The sequence below is a fragment of the Canis lupus genome, chromosome 28, assembly GCF_048164855.1.
Source record: "Canis lupus baileyi chromosome 28, mCanLup2.hap1, whole genome shotgun sequence".
In the NCBI taxonomy this organism is placed as follows: Eukaryota; Metazoa; Chordata; class Mammalia; order Carnivora; family Canidae; genus Canis; species Canis lupus.
Window position 1 is genome coordinate 151,183 of NC_132865.1, and position 20,804 is coordinate 171,986.

At 36.8% G+C, this 20,804-nt stretch overlaps 1 protein-coding gene across 6 annotated transcripts in view; it reads right to left on the reverse strand.

Annotated features, from left to right (window-relative positions):
* The window catches only part of MTDH (metadherin), a 56,908-nt gene that overhangs the window by 34,484 nt on the left and 1,620 nt on the right, over positions 1 to 20,804 (reverse strand). For all 6 annotated transcript variants that reach the window (XM_072803820.1, XM_072803818.1, XM_072803816.1 and 3 more), the window contains exon 2: positions 10,267 to 10,368. In XM_072803820.1, coding sequence (XP_072659921.1) covers positions 10,267 to 10,368 — 102 coding nt within the window. The remainder of the gene's footprint in view (positions 1 to 10,266; positions 10,369 to 20,804) is intronic.

Genomic DNA, 20,804 nt, shown 5'->3' on the forward strand with positions numbered 1-20,804 from the left:
TTAAAGGCCTTGTTTTCCAATTTGTAGTCTGGCTTTATACCTTTTTTGCCATCATTGATTTATAGAAATAATGTAGTAAATGAATTTCATGCATGGTACTATCTCTATAATTCTATTTCCCTACTCCCCAAATTTTATTTTTTTTTAAATTTCATTCCAGTTCACACAGGCCCTTCATCAGTGGTTTTTATTTACTTTTTCCACACTAAAAAATTTAAATTAAGTGATCTATTCTTGAGAATCTACCTTTGTAGGTATTTTTTTAATCTTTAGTAGTTCACAAAAATAGTTCTTATGCGTTTCATTACTGAAATAGAATATACCAAGTTCTCCAATGTCAGAATAATCTGTACATTTTTCCAATTTGAATTTTGCTCTGCTACTGATTTACTCAATTCATCAGCAATGTTTTTATGCTGTACCCAACAGTAAATACTGATAAAGAATGTGTTCTGGTTGATTGTCATATTGTTTTTTTGCGAATTCTATTCATGGCAGAAAAGAAAAAGTGTTTTTCCCCCACGTATGTTTTTCCTCCTGTAAGTAACAAACCTAGAGAATGCCTTCTAAGCATTCATAATTATATTTAGTTAAATTCTGTCTTATTGGGTACTGCATAAATAATCATCTTTAAAAATCTTCACATTCTGAATGCTTAGATATCCTGCTGATTTAGACAGTTTCAGAATATTATTAGCTAAAATCTCAAGGCACAGTATAAATGGGCAAGGTTTTCTACCAGAAGTAGAAATATATTTCTATTTCAAAACTCTTCCTTGATGATTGGAATTTTTTGTGACCAATTTCTCACCAGGTATGATTAAATGATCTTAACCTTATGATATGGTTGACAAAGGTCTTGGTAGGCATAGCAATGCCCATTCAATTTTTCTAACTGTTTATTTGCATTCTTATCATCCACAATTTGCAGCTTCTTAGCAGCCTGTTCACTAAAGGTTAGTCTAGTTTAAACTGGGTAACACAATCAAGTAACTCATGGAGTTGAGCACACATCAAATGCAATCTGTCAAAATATGTTAAGAGAAAAGAACAAATGAGAGTAGTCTTTTCATTACCACTTCCCATTCTTCTCAGGATCTGGCCCATGTAGTGTCTTACTACCCTCTAATATTCCAAATGAGGATGCCAATGACTAGCCATACACTAATATGGATAAAGCTTAATTTCTTTTAATAAAAAATGAAGTATAAATACAAAGCCAATATTTTCCTCCTTCACATCCCAATGGATATCTTCTTGTGTACTCCAGTGTGGAGACAACAGTCTTAAAAAAGCACATGCTTCTAGTTCTAGGACTACAAGTAATATGCATTCAAATTCACAGAACTTAAAATATCAAAACCTTATAAACTGGCTATTAAAAAAAGACACAAAAATGACTTCCACAGATTAGCTCATCTTTTACCTTTGACTTTTTAAGATTTTATTTATTCATGAGAGACACACAGAGAGAGAGGCAGAGACACAGGCAGAGGCAGAAGCAGGCTCCATGCAGGGAGCCCAACGTGGGACTCAATTGCGGGTCTCCAGGATCACACCCTGGGCTGAAGGCAGTGCTAAATCGCTGAGCCACCCAGGCTGCCCTACCTTTGACTTCTTAACATGAATGAATATTTCTAATATTACACAATACCCAGAAATAAGTGATATCACTTATTAGAGCAACAAAGGTATATAGTAGCAGCAAAAGTAAATCTACTGAAATGGCTAACTGCTTTTTTGGCAGATCTTGCTATTTTAAGAAATTGCAAAGTGTGTATATATATATATATATATATATATATATATATATATAGCAGAGCATAGCTAAATTCATGCTGAAAAGATCAACTTAGGGAGTATAACTTAATATTTGTATACAGTCATAAACTAACATTAAGAGAGACACTACAAATTTTAAGGGAAAGAATACTTTATTTTGCAATTAGTTATTTATACCAAGGTAAGCAGTCAGATTCTAAGTGTAATCCTTACTCAATTTCTTAATTCTCTATTCTGGGAAATACTGGTCCTTAAAATTTTGGCAAACTGACATATCTAATATTTAAAGCCCTATAATTATCTAAAGCCACTGTTGGTAATGTCAGGATTGGTAAAGGAAATAAAGCCTGGAAAAGAGGAATGCTGAGTATTTCCTAAAGGTTAGATGCAGATACTGTGATGCTTTTGTGTGCAGACAAGTGGCTAGTATGTAAGATTTTCCACTAACTCATGGCAAAAACTCTTGTTTTCTGAGATTTTTGTTCTTTCTCTTTCCATTGTGTCAAAATTCCTTTTTTTCTGGTAATGATGACAGTGGTGGTTTTAAAAATGTATGTACCTAACAAAATTAAAAGCTGTTAGTCAAATTTGTTTTGAAAACTTGAAACAACCGTGACTTGAAAAATCTAAAACTACTGCATTAGGATCAATTTCATCCACTTTGTGCCTAAACAAATACGGCAAATCCCTATACTGCTGCACATTTAGTACTATTTATTTTTCTCACTTGTCTCAAACATGTAAACAAGCTCAGCGTGGTTAAATGGCAAAGGATAGATGGTCCAAAGAGCATATTACTTACATTTATCTATACCAGCAGTTCCTAATCTTAGTAACTTGGTGACACAATGTAAGGATGAGATTTAATTATAAAAAGTGTCACAAATCTGTTTAAAAGGAAAGTTGCAATTGATGTTCCCCCTTTTCTGGGGCAGGTGGTGGTGGTGGTGATGGCTAGTGTTCATGTAATTTAAACTAGAGCCAAGACTAGTCAACTCACTACCATTCTGATGCATTTTCCTGAATGCAAGGAAGCAGCAGGATTGCAGGTGCAGGAAAGTGCCCACGACTTGCACTTGACCTCTTTCTCCTTACCCTGTTGAGGTATATTTTTGTTCACAGCTCTTAGCACAACCTGACATGAGAGAATATATTTGCTTGTTTTTAGTTCTCCACCCGCCCCCGTTTTATCTACTATATTCCTAGTGCCTAGAATAGTGCACCCTGCAGACAGAAGATATTCAATTAATAGTTGGTTAATCAATCAAAGAGCCTAAAAGTAGACTACATTACATATGGCCTTGTCTGTCCAACTCTCACTGTCCCCAAAATAAAACCCCTGGGCTATTATATTTGTGTACTCGATCCATCATCCAAACCCTCCATATTTAAAGTATTTAAATATGTTTAGTGTGAGCACATGAATTATGGTACACCATGTAAGTAGCATGGCTATCAACCCAGAATCTTAAAAATTTACAAGAAACCTTTCTTAAGAACTTCTTAAATCTAGTCCTGAACTCTTTTCCCAGATATGGTTCTTGTATTTCCAACAGCCTAATAAATTAATTCCACTTGGAGACCCCATTTTTACCTCAATCTTAGTGTTTTAAAACCAAATTCATTATTTCACTGAATTTCCATCCCCTCTTGCCTCATAGAACTACAGCATCATGGAAAAATGATGGGCTAGTGTAGAAGTCTTGGTTCTGGTCTCACTCCTGTTGGTTGTCAGGAGTTTAGACAGAAAATTCTAGGCGCAGAAATGAGGTTTCTCTGGTAAGATACTCCCTCCTTTATAGAAAATACTGTATTTACCTTAAAGAAATTGAAAAGTAATTCCTTAGATAGGAACCCAAGAATCATGAAGCTACAGATTTTGGGCGTAAGGAGCCCAAAAGGTCAAGAGTCCAAGACCTACACAATTAGACTGAAAGCATTCCAGATAATGAAACACTTGAAGGAATCCAAAAACACTACTTTAGGAGTTTAAAACAGGGTTTCAGCAAAAAAATAAGTCAGGCAGTAAATATTTTAAGCCTCTGTTGCAACCATTCAACTTTGCTGTTTTGTTACAAAAGCAGCCAAAGACAGTAAGTAAGTAAATAAGTGTGGCTGCCTTACAATACATTTTTAAAAATAGGCAGAGAACTAGACATGTTAAAAGGGTCATGGTTTGCCAATCCCTGGTTTTAAATTAGTTTCTAAGATGTATTTTAGAAGGTAAACCATAAATGTATGTAAGCTCACTGGCGTGCAGGTGTTCTCTGTTTTCCTAAGAGCTGCTATACCTTACACTTGCTTAAAACCTATGAGGTCTTGGAATAAGTTTGTGTTTGGTCTTCTAAACACTGATTCCTCCTAGAGTAGTGGTTCTAAAACTGCTTGATTCATAGGATACTCTTAAAACTGACTGAGGATGTCAAAGAGCCTTTGTTTACATGGGTTATACCTACTGATATCTACCATATTATAAATTTAAACAAAGATATTATTTAGATATATATTAACTTCTTTCAAAATAATAAGACTAATTACATATTGTATAATTGCACCTACATTAAAAAAATTACACCTATATAAGTATTTTCCACAACAACAACAAAAAAAACACTTTGGTGAGAACAGTGCTATGCTTTACGTTTTGCAAATATCTTTATTGTCTGGCTTCATAAAAGACAGCTGAGTTCGCGTACCTGCTTTTGCATTTAATTTTATTGCGTGATACATTATTTGAAGCATATGAAGGAAATCTGGCTACATACACATACATATGTAACAGGAAAAAGGAGGACTGTCTTAATAATTTTCCAAATAACTGCATCATTCTTTAATATTACACCAAAGATTAGTGATTAACAGGGACTGGGGCTAGGGGAAAAGGGGAATATGGGGCATGACTGGTAATGGGCACAAGAATTCTTTTTGGAAAGAGGAAACGTTCAAACACACTGTGGTAAGAGCCGTACAACTCTGCAGGTACACTAAAATCATACACTTCAACAAAGTAAAATTTTATAGTATATCTTAAAGCTGTTTAACAAAACAAAAGACAGAAAACCAATGTGTGTGTCCTTAGGGAGGGTAGGGGTAGGAAAAGAGACCTGAATCACAGGCAGGGCCTTTAGGTTATGATTAAGATTGTGGAAGAAGAGGGGCACCCGAGTGGCTCTGGTAGTTAAGTGTCTGCCTTCAGCTCAGGTCATTATCCCAGAGTCTGGGATCAAGGGTCTTGGGATCCAGGCTCGTGTTAGGTTCCCTGCTCAGCAGCGAATATGCTTCTCTCTCTGCTCCTCCCTCCTACTTGTGCTCTCTTTCTCAAATAAATAAATAAAATCTTAAAACACACACACACACACACAGATTGTGGAGCAAGAGCAATGGGAAGTCTTGAAGGGTTTTAAGAGAAGAAGGAAAAAAATATTACGCCAAAATTTGTCAAGTGGGAATTTCTTAAAAACTGTTGCAATGTGGAATCCGTATTGGTGAAGTTTCCCATACTCTATTGGTCTATCTTGCACCTTGAATGAATCTTTTACACTTGCCTGATTTTGTAACATGCAAGCATTGCTCATTTGGAAAATACTGGTTCAGTGAGTTACACACATCTTCTACAATGTTAAAATATTCCACTGTATAAAGTATTTTTAAAAATCATGTTTGGTTGGCGCTCCCTTCGGCCCAGGGCGTGACCCTGGAGACCCGGGATCGAGTCCCAGGTCGGGCTCCCTGCATGGAGCCTGCTTCTCCCTCTGCCTGTGTCTCTGCCTCTCTCTCTCTCTCTGTCTCTCATGAATAAATAAATAAAAATCTTTAAAAAATAAAAATCATGTTTTTAATATCCTAACTGATCTCATCAGAAATTCTTTAAGCACTGGGATGCTGTCAAACTCATGGTGACAGATACAAATTTTCCAAATTTCTAATGTTCACTTGGAAATATATCATTGTATCATTTGCAACAAATACTGTTATTTTCCTTGAAGTGACAGGATCACCTTGTTTTTAAGAAAACAAATACCCTAAGTCTAAATAACCACAGCCTATCAGCTCTTCTTTCAAGTTAAGATGGAGCAACATGAAATAAATGGCTAGTCCAGACTGTAACTCAATTGTACAGGTGTTTTTCCTCAAGACAACCACTCTTCTTCAGTACACAGCATGCTGTATGTATACTTCCCATTTCATCATACGAAATAATTAAAAAGCATGTGTTTAAAGGTCAAGATTTAATTAAACCAATAATGATTATTTTTGCAACCTTATTAAGGACACTCTTAAGTGAAATTGGCTTTTTTCTTCTTTTTTAACTGCGAGTGGATTGCAATAAAGATTACAGCTACTAGTAATTTGTAGTAGTTACTATAGTAAACTGTCATGATTTGTGCTACAAGTCAGCAGTTTTACCTGCTATTGCTCTTGTACCATTCACGCATATATCAACACAGTGAAAAAGGCAAATAATGTCTCAATTATTATGAAAACAGTTTTGTCTTCCAGGACTCAGCAAAAGGTCCCCTGGACTCCTTCTCAGGGGTCCACAAACTACACTTTAAGAGAAATGCTGCCGCAGCAAAATTGAGGGATCATTATTTACTAGCTATGTGATCTTGGGCAATCCATTAAACTCTTTTTAATGAGATTGGTTTAAAAAAATGATAATATTCCCCTCCTTCCCCAACCAAGAGTTATTTATCAGTGTTAAGAGATGTGAAAATATTTGTATTATATAGCATCAAAAAAAGTAGGAGCGTATTAATACTTACAATGAGTGATATTAGTATTTCAGCAGGACACCACTGCATCCTGAAAACCTGGTGACCAAATTTCATATATTTTTGTTTCTGTTGTTTCTCTTACAACCTTTGCACTTCATCTTAATTCAGACTCTCATAAATCACTGATACAAGCCTGATTTGCTTTCATAAGTGTTGTTGCTAGCTGTATCTATTTTTATCATACTCCCACCCGACCCTGACCGGTCAAACTCGTTTAGGGTTGGCTTTCCATTGAGTATGTCTGAATACGTTCTTTTGTTTTAGCTGAATAATGTCTGATTGTGTTCATTTGTTTCTTTCACCTGCCAGAACTGGCCTCCTCACTTCTAGTTACTGAAATACCATCCTCATCCTTAGAAGTCCAATTAAGTCAATCTTTTCTGGCCACCCAAACAGGACAATCTTACTTCTCTGAATAATTGGCACTCAATTGTTACCAGTTATCTTCTCTTGTGCTTGCATTTCCTTAACTAGACTGCAACCTCTCTGAGGGTTAGGTACATCTTCCATTCTCCTCTGCATCTACTAGCACAATGCATTAAGCCTAGCTAATGGTCCTATGTATACTCCACCAGAGACCAGTACCAATGAAGCACTGACCTTCAGAGCCAAATAAAGACCTAGAAAACTATGGTAAGTTTAACTTGCTTTACAGGCCCAAGATCTAGAATTCCTGTCATATATGGTTCTTAGACAATGTCTGTCTTCATAAGGTTTATTCAAGTGACAAAGCAAGGATTCAACATTACAGCTTAGAGTGTAATTATTCCATAGGCAAAGTGTACTTCTCAAAGTGCCCAAGATATAGCTCTGAGAGGAAAACAAATGTACAATAATGTATATGAAAGTTCTTAAGAAGATCTATGGTAAGCATCTTTACAATAAAAGCACTAAAAAGTCTTTAAAAACACATATTTAAAACACACAAAAACACACACAGTGCAAGAGCATAAAAAATTAATTGAAATGAGGTCTCTTGGATGGAACCAAGTTAAAAAAGCATAAATCCAAGATGCAGATGACAAAAAGAAACACTAGCTGTGAGTTGCAGCATTTACTATTTTGCCAAAAGTCAAATCAAATAGGCAGCAAACCAAAGGCAGAAGCTCCGTCCTGAAAAAGCAACAGCAACTGAAAGGAGGAGGTACCATCAAGTTAACAAGTACATGGGCTTTGGCATCAGAATGAGCTGGATTCAAATCCTACCTCAGAAACTATGAAACGAATGAAATCACAAAATCCCTCTATGTCTCAGAGCCCTTATCTGTACAATGGGGCTCTTACTGTCTGTCTGGTAGAGTTTATAAAAGGATCAGAGATCATTCAGAGCAGTAAAAAGCACAGACTTTGAAGTCAGATGGGTCTGGGTTACAAGTGACTACTTTCAATAGGTTTGATTAACTTTTGCCTCAGATTTCTTTTTTTTTTTTTTAAGACTTTTTATTTCTATTTATTAGAAACACAGAGAGAGAGAGAGAGAGAGAGACAGACAGACAGACACAGGCAGAGGGAGAAGCAGGCTCCATGCAGGGAGCCCGACGTAGGACTCCATCCCAGGTCTCCAGGATCACGCCCTGGGCTGAAGGTGGCGCTAAACCGCTGAGTCACCACAGCTGCCCCAGATTTCTTATTTGTAAGATAGGTATAATACCACCTCCTCAGTGCCCTGGTAGAGCATACATAGAGTAACGTATAGATATTCTGTGAAGTCTTAAAAGTACACCCAGTAAGTACCCAATAACTTGTCTCTACTAGACATACATAAATATATTCATACATATACACATACCTCACCTTGCAACGTGCCTGCCATGTTACAGATATTTAACAAATGTCAATTATTATCATTAATTCCTATCAAAAATTTCAGAATGATTATAAACTCAACTGTGGTTTTATAGCCTAATATACCCAATCTACATATGATTCATCAATCAGAGATGAATGGTAGTTCATCGGTTATTCCAGCTATGAATTCTTCAAGACAATTCAGCAAGTGGAAGCAAGAATAAACATAAAATGCTCACTACTACACAGAAAGCCCAGAAACAAGGAAACTTTATATTTTTTATTTTTTTCATTTTTATTTATTTATTTATTTATTTATTTATTTATTTATTTATTTATTTATTTATTTATTTATGATAGTCACACAGAGAGAGAGAGAGAGAGAGGCAGAGACACAGGCAGAGGGAGAAGCAGGCTCCATGCACCGGGAGCCCTGATGCGGGATTCGATCCCGGGTCTCCAGGATCGCGCCCTGGGCCAAAGGCAGGCGCCAAACCGCTGTGCCACCCAGGGATCCCACAAGGAAACTTTAGATGGAAGAAGTATAAATCCATATTAGACATATAAGATATGCATTCTGTAAATTCGCAATCCCGAAATCATATGCTTATTTGCTGATACAAATCATTTACTATTTTATTTTTCTGCCAAAGGCAAAATAAAGGCATAAATTTAACTCTTTTCTATAATTACCCTTCATTTTAAGCCATCCTACCTGGAGCTGTCTTGGCCCTAGACCAATTTTACTGGGCTACAGAGGGAGAATTATCTTGCCAATTCTTCAAAGACATTTTGAAATTGTAAGCATGGGATGCCTGGCTGGCTCAGCGGTTTACTGCCTGCCTTTGACCCAGGGCATGATCCTGGAGTCCCAGGATCGGGTCCCATATCAGGCTCTCCACAAGGAGCCTGCTTCTCCCTCTGCCTCTCTCTCTCTCTCTCTCTCTCTCTCTGTGTCTCTCATAAATAAATAAATACAATCTTTAAAAATAATAAAATTGCAAGCATTAAGAAACTGCAGCAACCATTTCTTACTAGTATTCTGTAGGACTGCAACTGCTGTATTCCAGTTACTGGAAAACACTTACCTATCTCTGGTTATCTTTTGTTTTGTCTGTCTTTCTTGAAAAGGAGTTATGCATGCGTAGGGTTTTAAAAAGGGGAGGGGGGGGCGGGGCACAAGTATTCAATGTACCAAAAAGACTTAAATGAAAAGTCTTTCTCCTATAGCAGGACAACCCACTGTTAACAGTTTTTTACATTTTGCCTACTTACAAACTAAATTGAGTAAAAAAGAAAAAAGAAAAAAAAAAGGGTCAATTCTAACACTGAAAACTGAATAAAATCCCAGGAATGTATCATTTATGAGGTATGATAGATTGTCTTATTTGAAAACTTAAGAGTGCACATCCAAACATTTTAATAATGACCTGAGTATAGAATATTCCCTTTTGTCAAACAAAGTCAAACTGTCTACAGTAAATAGACAATTATGTCTCCATGAGAACAGCAATCTGTTTCAACACTGAATATTACAGAACAATTGTGGTAAGCTTTTTATGTCAGAAGTGCACTATTAACAAAGATAACACAATTCTGTTTTCAAATAAGAGGCATGTCACATACCTGGAACCTTACTCATACAAAAGATGTTCAAGTCATGAATAAACTTTTGGCAAAATGAATAGTAATGTCACATGATATTTAAAATACTTAGTGATATCCTTCCTTTTAAAAGTTAAAAGACAAAACAACTTACTTAAACCTTCACCACCTATATGCTATGAAAAATCCAGATTTTCAGTTATCCTTAAATGGGCTCTATAGGTACACTTTTGTGAAACAGAAAAGCATCATTTTTATATGTTACTCTCTTATTAAGAGCCTTGCATATAATTTCATATGTTCCCAAACTTACCTTTTCATTTTTCTTATCTGTCTCTAAGGGCTGCTTTGCTGTAATATTTCGAGGAGTTCGGACAACTTCCTCATCAGCCACTTCAACAGTCCGTCCATTTGGCTGCATGAGCAATATACAAGAATCTTGTTATCAAACTGCTTGATAGATCAAACAAAGATTTGTACTCAGGAAACAGAATATACTACAACCAAATTCCACCGCCCGACCCAAATTTAAAAGGTTTTTGTATAGCCATGTTATCTAACACCTGGACTACTGTTCATGGTAACTGTGTTTCATAATATAATTAATAATGAACCTATAAATAAAATACTGTACCACAAATATATTTTCCGATCTTACCCATATATCAGTTCCTCCAACAAAAAATAATGGAACAAAAGCAGGAAAAAAGGGAACCAAACGGTATTTGTGCTCTAACCACCAATTAGTTGTATAATCTCAGAATGTTTCACTCATTATCTTTGAATCTTATTTCCATATAGATAAAATGATAGGTCTGATCTACTCAAAAGTTGGCATACTTTGTCAGTAAAGGGACAGGAAATATTTACACTCTGTAGGCCACATCATCTCTGTTGCACTACAAAACTCTGCTATTGTAGTACAATGGCAGCCACAGATCTAAATTAATGAGTGTGGCTGTGTTCCAATAAAGCTTTATTTATAAAACAGTGATAGGGGGCCAGATTTGGTCCATGTACTTACCACAGTTTGTTATATTATCTTTAGTGTCTCTTGTAATTCTATTGCCTAAATCTCTACTGTTGTGGGATTAAGAAATTTACCAATCTGCTGCTACAACTTAAAAAGTCCACCTCAGCTTTAATACTTCTAAAATAAAATTATAGCTCTTAGAGATGCTCATGAATAAATTAAGTCTGTGAATTCTTCTAAATCTGACTTTTAATCAGAATCACTAAGTTTTGGGGGTTAACCTCCACCCCCCCCGCCCCCCAGTAACATTTCTGAGCCCTATCACCAGAGATGTATTGCGAATTAGGAGTTTGAAGAATGAGGTCCAGGTATCTGTATTCTCACCTCTTCTTTCTGGATCCTACTACTACTACTTTTTTTTTTTTTTAAGATTTTTATTTATTTGAGAGAACGAGAGCATGTGTGTGCACACATGCGTATACACACACACACATGGGGGGAGGGCAGAGGGAGAGAGAAAAACAGACCCCCAACTGAGCAGGGAGCCAGACACAGGCTGGATCCCAGGACCCTGGGATCATGACCAGAGCCGAAGGCAGCCACTTAACTGACTGAGCCACCCAGGCGTCCCTGGATCCTACTTCTGCTCACTTGCCTATCCTCATATTGCAACACAGTGAGTCAGTAAATCAATATACGAGTTTCAGTTGCCTTATCTTCCAGTTCTTGCAGGATAGATTTCCACCAGATTACTCTTTATAGTAGAGCCATACTCAAGAGAACAATATGAATGTTCAAGTTTCTATAATGTAACTTCTGTTCGTTCAAAATTATCAGGTATATACAATTAGAGAGACTACTAATATTCTAAATCCCAATTGGTAGGCTTCCTCAGATTAATGGCAGAAAAACTAAAACAAAAGCAGTCTTCTAGCTGATGGATTGCGTACTTAATCCCAATGCAATCTGCTGGCTCTTAACAAACTTGTGGAAGTCAGATGCCAAACGCAGGTCTCCTTACTCTTCGTCTGGTTTTCTCTCTCCCGTGTTGTTCTGTCACTTTCATGCTGCTTCCTCTAGCTGACCTTTCTGTACAGGTATATGCCTGTGTGGCAGGGGTTACTACACAGAAAAAGGTAAGAAAACCCTTAGCGGAATCTGGACTTAGAGCCATAACCACAGCAGGAATATAAAACTGCTTAATTCTACTTTCTAACATCACCATCTTACCTGTCAATTCTCATATGCTAGTTTTAGTTCATACTGTCCTCTTTAGCCAAACTTGTCCCGATTTCCTATGGTTGGCTTTACCTTTCTATACAAGCCTTATGCCATCTGAGTAATCCTGCAGCTCTAATTCCAGTTTCCCATCCCGAACTGGCAGCTCACAGGTTTACCTTTCTAAAATTTAACTTAAACCCTTCAGGAAACTTTCCATCATAGTCACTTATACAGCACTTCCATTCTATTCATGTAAATGACTACACTGAGTCATTTTAATTTATTTATTAAGTGCTAAAAGGTGAGAAATTAAGTGGTTAAAAGTGAATAAAAAGTTCAATGCAATTCCTTTGAGACCAACTGCAAACACTGTGATATAGCCTCCCAGATGAAAGATGAAATAATCTTTCCTCTTGAACAAATAGGAAATCTGGAGTCCTCTAATCAGCGACCCCGTTTCCATTTCATAGACTCTGAAATGACCACCAAGCCAGAGGTGGTCCCACACCAACCTGTGACCATTTTACTTCCTTCTTTGCAACAAAAACAAGCAATTGCTGTAACTGCAGCTGTTCCTTTGGTCCGTGCAGATTTCCCACTGTTCCGCTAACTCTTGGGCTTTCTATAGCTCTTACTACTACTGGGAGTCCGTAAGTCAGCAACAACTCCCCCAAAATGCCTGATAACATGAAACAATAAGCATCCTATCCCAAGAATAAAGTCAACAGAGCTCTTGGCAGCAGGAGAAAAGGACACATTATGGTGGCTGTGCCTCTTCTACCCAGCAACACCAATCTGTCCTTACTCTGCCACTAGCTGGTCAAGAAGGCCTGGTCCCGGAAAATCGTTAACCATGCTTACTTAAATCAGCAAATCCAGAAATGGAAGCATATTATGTAGATCTGCTCACATGAAAACTAACTGCAAACCAACACTTTAAATACAACCTGACTGCCAATCTGGGTTTTACACAAAGGTATTATCTTCTCTCATCATAAAGCCTTAATATATATGGTGTGTTTCTACAGATTAACCATTACACGGGCCTCTAATTGTACCCTAGTATAAAATTTTCTAGAAAACTCCGAGGGTCCCTTCCAGGACTAACCAAAGTTAATTTCATATACAGCATACAATCTGTATTTTAAATTAGACAAGAACATCCTCCAACTCTGATGAAAATCAACTAGTAACAGAAAAGTAATATAATCATTTCTTATATGGATAAACTCCTTGTAGGCAATGCTCTATCTGCCTTATTATTATACATTTCCCAACTCCTACGCCACGTTCTTTTAAAAACTCATTCATGAAAGAACACTGTGTGTGTTTGGAGGGGTGGTGATATATCAGAATGAAAATACCTAGCTGACAATCAAGAAAATAAAATGCAGGAGGGGGACACATAGCAGTGGAGTAGGAGCTCTTATTTAATAATGCTTGATTTAAAGACATTAAAATTCTTCATGTTAGTCAACCTTCAAATTATTAATTCTATACAATTCCATAAACATTTATTAAGTACTCCAATACCAGGCACTGGGCTAGGGACCTCAGTAACAAGAATAAAAGACTTTACCCTCCAGGAGTTTTTTTTAAAGATTTTATTTATTTATTCACAAGAGACACAGAGAGAGGCAGAGACAAAGGCAGAGGGAGAAGCAGGGTCCCTGTGGAGAGCCCAGTGTGCGACTCCATCCCAGGACCCGAGGATCACGACCCCAGCCAAAGGCAGTGAGCCACCCAAATGCCCCCTCCTCCAGCAGGAGTTTTGAGGTTCAGAATAAGATGATGTGCTTAATAACAAACCATCTACTCCATTTGAACAGCCTATACATATTTGTTAAACTGATTATAAACTGCAAAAAAATCTACATCTAAGATAAGCATATATAAAGTTTAACATTTGACTTCTAAAATGAAACCAATTAGAACACTATTTTCATTTACCTATGTAAATTTTATTTCTATATATAAAATATATAAAAACCCTAACATCAAATTACTTGGAAACATCTTAAGTTTAGAAACTAGAGGGGCAGTCTACCAACTACCAAAAAAAAAAAAAAAAAAAAAAGAAAAGAAAAGAAAAAACGAGTATGAAAAGACCATGGGCTTTGGAATTGCACAAAGCTGGCATTAAGACTTAACTTCTAATATAAATAAATAAGACTTGACTTCTAGGGGTGCCTGGGTGGCTCAGTGGTTGAGTGTCTGCCTTTGGCTCAGGTCATAATCCCAGGGTCCTGGGATAGAGTCCCACATCAGGCTCCCCTGCATGGAGCCTGCTTCCCCCTATATCGGTGTTTCTGCCTCTCTGTGTGCCTCTCATGAATAAATAAAATCTTAAAAAAAAACTTCTATACTGTGATTATAATAAGCATTTTCCTTGACTTAACCTTTGATTTCATTATCTATAATATAAATGAAATATGTTCATGTCTTTTTTTTTAAAAAAACCTGCTTATAGTTGAAAATTACATTATATTCACTATGTTCATTCACTCGACATACAGTAAGTGAACATAATAGAGTAATATGTAGAACCCTTAAAATCTTGAAACAAAGACAAGTGAGGCACAATCTCTGCCTTCAAAAAGCCTAGAACCTAGCAAAAGAAGGAGGCAACATTAAAATACAAGACAAAAGGTATACTCTTACCTCTTCTCCCTACCCCTCCAACCTCACCCCTTAAAGGAAAACAGTATGGGATCTGAAGGCAAGCTGAAATCAGGGCTGAATTCCCAAATGTGCGCCACCTTGGACAAGTTACTACTTCACTGGAGTTTCAACCTTCCTAGCTCAAAGTTATACTGAACACATAGAAGGCATACGTATATACATATTACTCCCTTCATACAAAAGATTAAAACATCTTTCCGCAAGATGTTACGGAAATTCAAGGAATATCACTGATAGCTGATAGATCAGTCTATAACAATTTCCAAGTATCTGCCAAGTGCCAAGCACCTTGCCAGATGCTTTACATGACTAACACTTAATCTAATGAACTGAGACCTTGTCTCAGTTTACTTTAGGTTTGAAGAGTTCTGATACAAATTCATGATAGAACAATTCCTTGTCATTTATTTGAAAGCATAAAACTGTGTCTTTTTCTGTCAAATGTCAATATATCAATTACGTAAACTAAACATACAATAAATTACAGTTTCAGTGACAGTAGTTTACCAAATTATTTTTAAATTCAACTCCAATTTTAAACTCTGAATAACTGAGAACAATCTTACAAATATGGCCTATAATTCAAATTTGCGAAATCCTGGTTGTATACCCTAAGATATTTCCTTTAGTGGTAAAGATCCCTCTTGCCTTCTAAGCATCCAGCCAAAGACTCAACTCTTCAGGGATTCCAAACTATCTACTTGTTGACTGCATCACTGACGTTCAGAGCTACTTTCACAAGATAGACCTGACACTCCACATCTGTCACCTGGCCAAATTATGCTAAGAGGATTTCTGAAAAATTCAATACAGTATTGATTTTCAAGATTTTACCTCTGATGGGTACTGAGATAAGGGCTACACATGATACAGCAGATACACAGCCAAATACTTTCTTGGATCCTGTTGGATGCTCTCTGGTATAATAGCAAGCAAACTTTAAAAGTGGTCAAATAACCCCAATTCCTCACTTAGAGCTCTTGATTTTGCCTGAATAATAATATTAATTTAAAAATATTTTCAAAGCTTTCATGACCTTGAGAAGTAGTACATTAATCAGGAATGCCCAAGTGTAAAAGAAACCCAGATGTTCAGAGGGCTTACTGCTTGCTGCTCTTGGTATCTAAGATAAGCAGAACTATTAAAGGTCTTCTCTACTAGGCCACTGGCTGGATAAAATGACAAGATGAAAAAGTCCTGTCATAAAACCAAACAAGCCAAAATGCTGGAGCTTTGGTAAAAGTCTTCACAATTTTCAGCACAAATTTCTGATTCTAAAAGTAAATTTTAAAAGAAATACAGAGAGCTTCAAATCACTGGGAAAACTGGATTTGTTCTATGAATGAAACATCCTTGAACATGCTACGGAAACCACAGTGGAAATAACAGCCCAGTCAGTAGACTAAAAAATAGGATGCTGTTTATTTAGCCTTTGAAACTCCTTTGCTCTGTGACTTTGAGTAAGTTATTTAATCTTTATGAATCTCAGGATTCCTTTTCTGTAAAATCGGGAATATTTGTTTTAACTATGACTTACGATTTTTTAACCGAATGATTATTCTTTTATTACTTAAAACTAAGAGGGCTAAGTCCAAACTCCAAACATTAGGAACTGTCAAACTCCTAATCATAAAGTTATGAAACTACAATAAACTTTGTGTTTAAATTTAAAAAAACAATTGTCAAATTTTCCCTTGAATAATCCTGCAAGTCACCATAAAAAAGAATGTTGATCACTTTAAAGTGTATTATGACTTATTTTAGGAAGTTCAACACACTCAAAACAGCCAGCTTGTCCTGACATTGGAGTAAGTGGCTGTTTTTCAGCTGGGAAACATAGGAGATACTTGGCTTATTTTCAGAAGCCATGCTACATGAAAAATATATTTCCACTCATTAAAAAAAAAAAAAAAAAAAAAAAAACCCAACTAAGAGGGCTAGTGATTTAAAGGTAAAAAGAAAATCCTGTATGTAGGTGGCAAGTGATATAATTTACACCTTTACTAATACCTGAAATAATATAGCAAAACTACTACCTAAGAAAAAAAGATATAATTCTTTAGGAATATCTTAAAAGACAAATTTATTTAATGAAATAAATTATCCAATTATAAAAAAAAAAAAATCCAATTGAACTGTGAGATATCACTATAGTACTTCATTCAGAATTTAGTCCAACAGAAAGTTATCAAAGGCTCTTACATGCCAGGCACTGTTTTGCAACTGCATAGCAAGGTGAGCAAGGCTTTTCCCCAGTGGAAGCAAAAGACCTCAAAAAAATTAATAGGCAAGTACACAGTTTACAAACTGTGATAATTACAAAAAAACCAAAAACCAAAAAACCCACATATAAAAGGTTGAGACAAAATAAAAGAGGATGCCTATTTCAAATAGGGTGATCAGAAAATGATTTCCTAGGATGGTGAGAGTTTTAAGGTGCGATCTATAGGCTGATGAAAACGGGGGGGGGGGGGGAGTATTCCAGAAGTGTTAATAATAGTTCATGTAAAGGCACTGGGTTGTGAAAGAGTCTGCAGAACTGAAAAAAAGATCACCATTGCTGGAGGTTATAATGAGAGGAAATTAACTTAAAATCAGCTTAGAAAGAAAACCAGGTGCTGAGCCACTTAGGAAAGAAGTTTAGATTTTAAATGCGAAAGCTACTGAAGTGTTGATTTTAGATCAGTGTTGGCTTTAGGACTGGAGGCAGCCTTGCAGAAGCTACTGCTATGTAAGTGAGCTAAGGTGCCAGACAAAAGAATGAGAGTTGTCAGACTGAATATACACATCTTGGAAATAAAATGGATGGTATTTGCTCATAGATTAGACATGAGGTAGGGAAGATATAAAGAGGTGAGGAAAAGGGAAGAATCAAGAATGATTCTTAGATTTCTGGCTTGAATAACTGAATGGGTGGCAGTCTTTTACCATTTACAGAAATGAGGAAGACAAGGAGAAAAAGCAGGGAATCGTATCGTGAATTGTTTTGCAGATATTAAAATTTGAGGCAAATGTCAGATTTCCAAGTGGAGAAGTTAAGTATACACACCTACATATGAGGAGATGAGAGGAATGGTCCAATTATAGATAAATACAAAGTTGATGCCCATTATTCAGAGATTCCCCATTGGCAAGTTCACCTACTAAGATTAATTTCTAATCTCAAAATCAATACTCGAGGTGCTTTCCTGATCACTCAGGGGCATGCACAGAGCTAGGAAAAAAAAATGTGGAATTGTCCTACAGGTACATTCCTAGACCATGCTCTATCTTCTTGTTTTAGAGATCGTAACAGAACATAAAATAAACATACAAAACACAGAGACTAACTCTAGCTAGGGAAGGCTTTATGGTAGAGATAGTTGGGCCTTGAAGGATAAGTAGAACGTGTAGAAAAATACAGAAAGACAGACTTTCTAATGGAACAAAATAGTGTGAATAAAGAGATACTGTAGTCTAGCTAATGAGAATGCATTTGGCATAATGGTTAGGAGATAAATCTAAGATGGGGTTCCATTGTGGCCATGTCATAGACTGGATTTTACTCAACATATGATGGAGAAACTACTGACAAGATATGAACATGAAACTCATGATCAGAACTGGGCTTTAAGAGATTTAACTGGCAGGAGTTGGTAGAAAGGAATGGCAACAAAGAGACTAGAAGCAGGAAAACCAGTCAGGATGCTGTTAGTATAGTCTAAGCAAAAGACAAAAAAGTCCAAAAGTAGGGCAGTAGCAATGAAACTGGAATAGAAGTAATAACTACAAAAGACACCACCCACTATCAGAATGATTTATTGGCTGTAGAATGACGGGACTTCACAGGATTTTAGCCAGAAGAGGCAAAGATAGCCATCGTCCACCGTAAAAATAAAACGGTGGCTCATATGGCTACTTACCAGGCATGAAGAATGGGAACGGTAGGACATCTGACTACTTTACGCATTCAGTAATTATTTACTGAATGCCACTTACGATGCAAGGTTACACAGAACAAACGAGACAAAACACTATTCAGCAAGCTTACAGCTATCGACAACTGCACCATGGCTAATTCTGATGAGAAGTCTTATGCTAATATAAAAATAACTTTTTCACTAAGATGAATTTTCGTCAAAGTTGATCCTGAGTTAAAGGCTTCCAGCTAAAATTCAGAGCAATTGTTCAAGACCAGTTATCTGAGATTTTACATATACCTAAATCACTGCTCAGATTAAGTCAAGTTAAAAATACTTACTGAGTGCCCATTGAATATTCACATTGTACTAGGTGTCACTGGAAATAATTATCAGTAATTTCCAAAAATGCCAAGAAATAAGCCCAGCAAAAAGTGCCACCTCCGTCACTTTCAATAGGGAAACAACCTGCAATTCATACCCTAAAAGACCTATGCCAGGATACTCTTAGGGGATAAAAACCAAAATGATATAAAAAAAAGTGCTTATGGGTAGATTTTAAAGAACTAAATACCAGCCACTCTACAGATAAAAATAAGCCACTAGAAACAAACTTTAAAAACTTGAGTTGCAAAATTTGGAATGACTTAAGAGAGAACTAAAAATAATGGGATAAAAAGATGAAAATAAAATATTTAAGTAAATATGCAATATCCTTTCACAAAACTAGTAGTTTAGCTGGCTCAGAGTAAGGTAGATCCTAAAATGTGTATCAGAATGATGTGGTAATGAGGAGATGGAGTCTAAGATTAAACATGACTCAACTTAGAAAGCTCTCCTATACTAAGGATATTATGGTCCGACACCAGTGAGTGATTTTTAAACTAATAGCAAGGATTTACCAAGGGAGTTCATTCAAAATGCAGGTTCCCTGGACTCAGTCCCAGAGCTTCTGAATTTTAAAGATCTATTCTGGTGCTCAGGAATCTGTAAATTTTAATAAGCATTCAAAGTAACTCTATCCCAAGTAGTTGGAGGTAACATTTTGAGGAATTCTGCAGTATTTTAACGCAATTAAGATCCCCAATTTATAAAGCTAACCACCAGAGCAAGGTTAAATGCCTTACTTGACTGTGGTTCTCCATTCCTGCCAGGCTGACAGAATTAAGTCTTCCTCTACTTCCTTTTCTGCTACTTGAGCCTCTTTCACGACCTTGCTCCCACCCACTTTCAAAGCCAGATTGTGTGATAAGGTCATACACAGCCTCCTGGGCCCACACTGGGTTTGCACTGTCAACTTTCTGTTTTTTAGTGTTATCTTTTTCCACAACTGGAATAAAAAGCTCCCTGGGTAGCAAATGAGCTTTTACTTTTGTAACCCCTTCACAATGAGACATACAAATACTGTATTCCTTTTTACTGCCTTTAGTTCTCAAGCAGTGTGCTTTTCTCCAAGTAAATACTGAGCACTCGCAGTACAAAGCATCTAAGCAGGACACAAATGGGTGCTTTCGCTTCTCAGTCCCATAGGCAGGACTGTTCTGTGGGTCACGCCTCGCGATGAAACGTGAAGCTAATCCGACGGGTCACAAATATCATTAAAGAAAAACAGAATGGTCTGATATGTGGGGTGGAGGGCAGGTACTGTAGTGTAAAATGTGTTTCTTACTTTAAGTTGCCGTCAAAAGTCTGAAAGCTAGAATTTTGTTAATGTCGGCAAACTTCTCCAACACCTCTGCAGCACAGGAGAGGCAGAGTATTTTCTCACTCAGCACTCAACCATTTGCTTAGTGGTCTCATTCTCCATTCCCCGAAGCTCGATGTTAGATTTATTTATTCATTCACTGCCCCACTTCTTAACTAAAGTGAAAAAGAGAAGGAGCGAGTCCTAAGTCTGATGAGTATTCTTCACAGTGCAAGTTTTCACAGGCGTCTGTTCCTTCTGCAGAGGGTCGTCTGAGTGTTACGAGGCGCTCCGGCTGGGCTCCTGGAGCACCTGTCTCTCCGCTCAAGTCTATCTGAAATTCTAGACCTCCCAAACAGGGCTTGGAAATTTTCACAACCTGCTTCACCCAC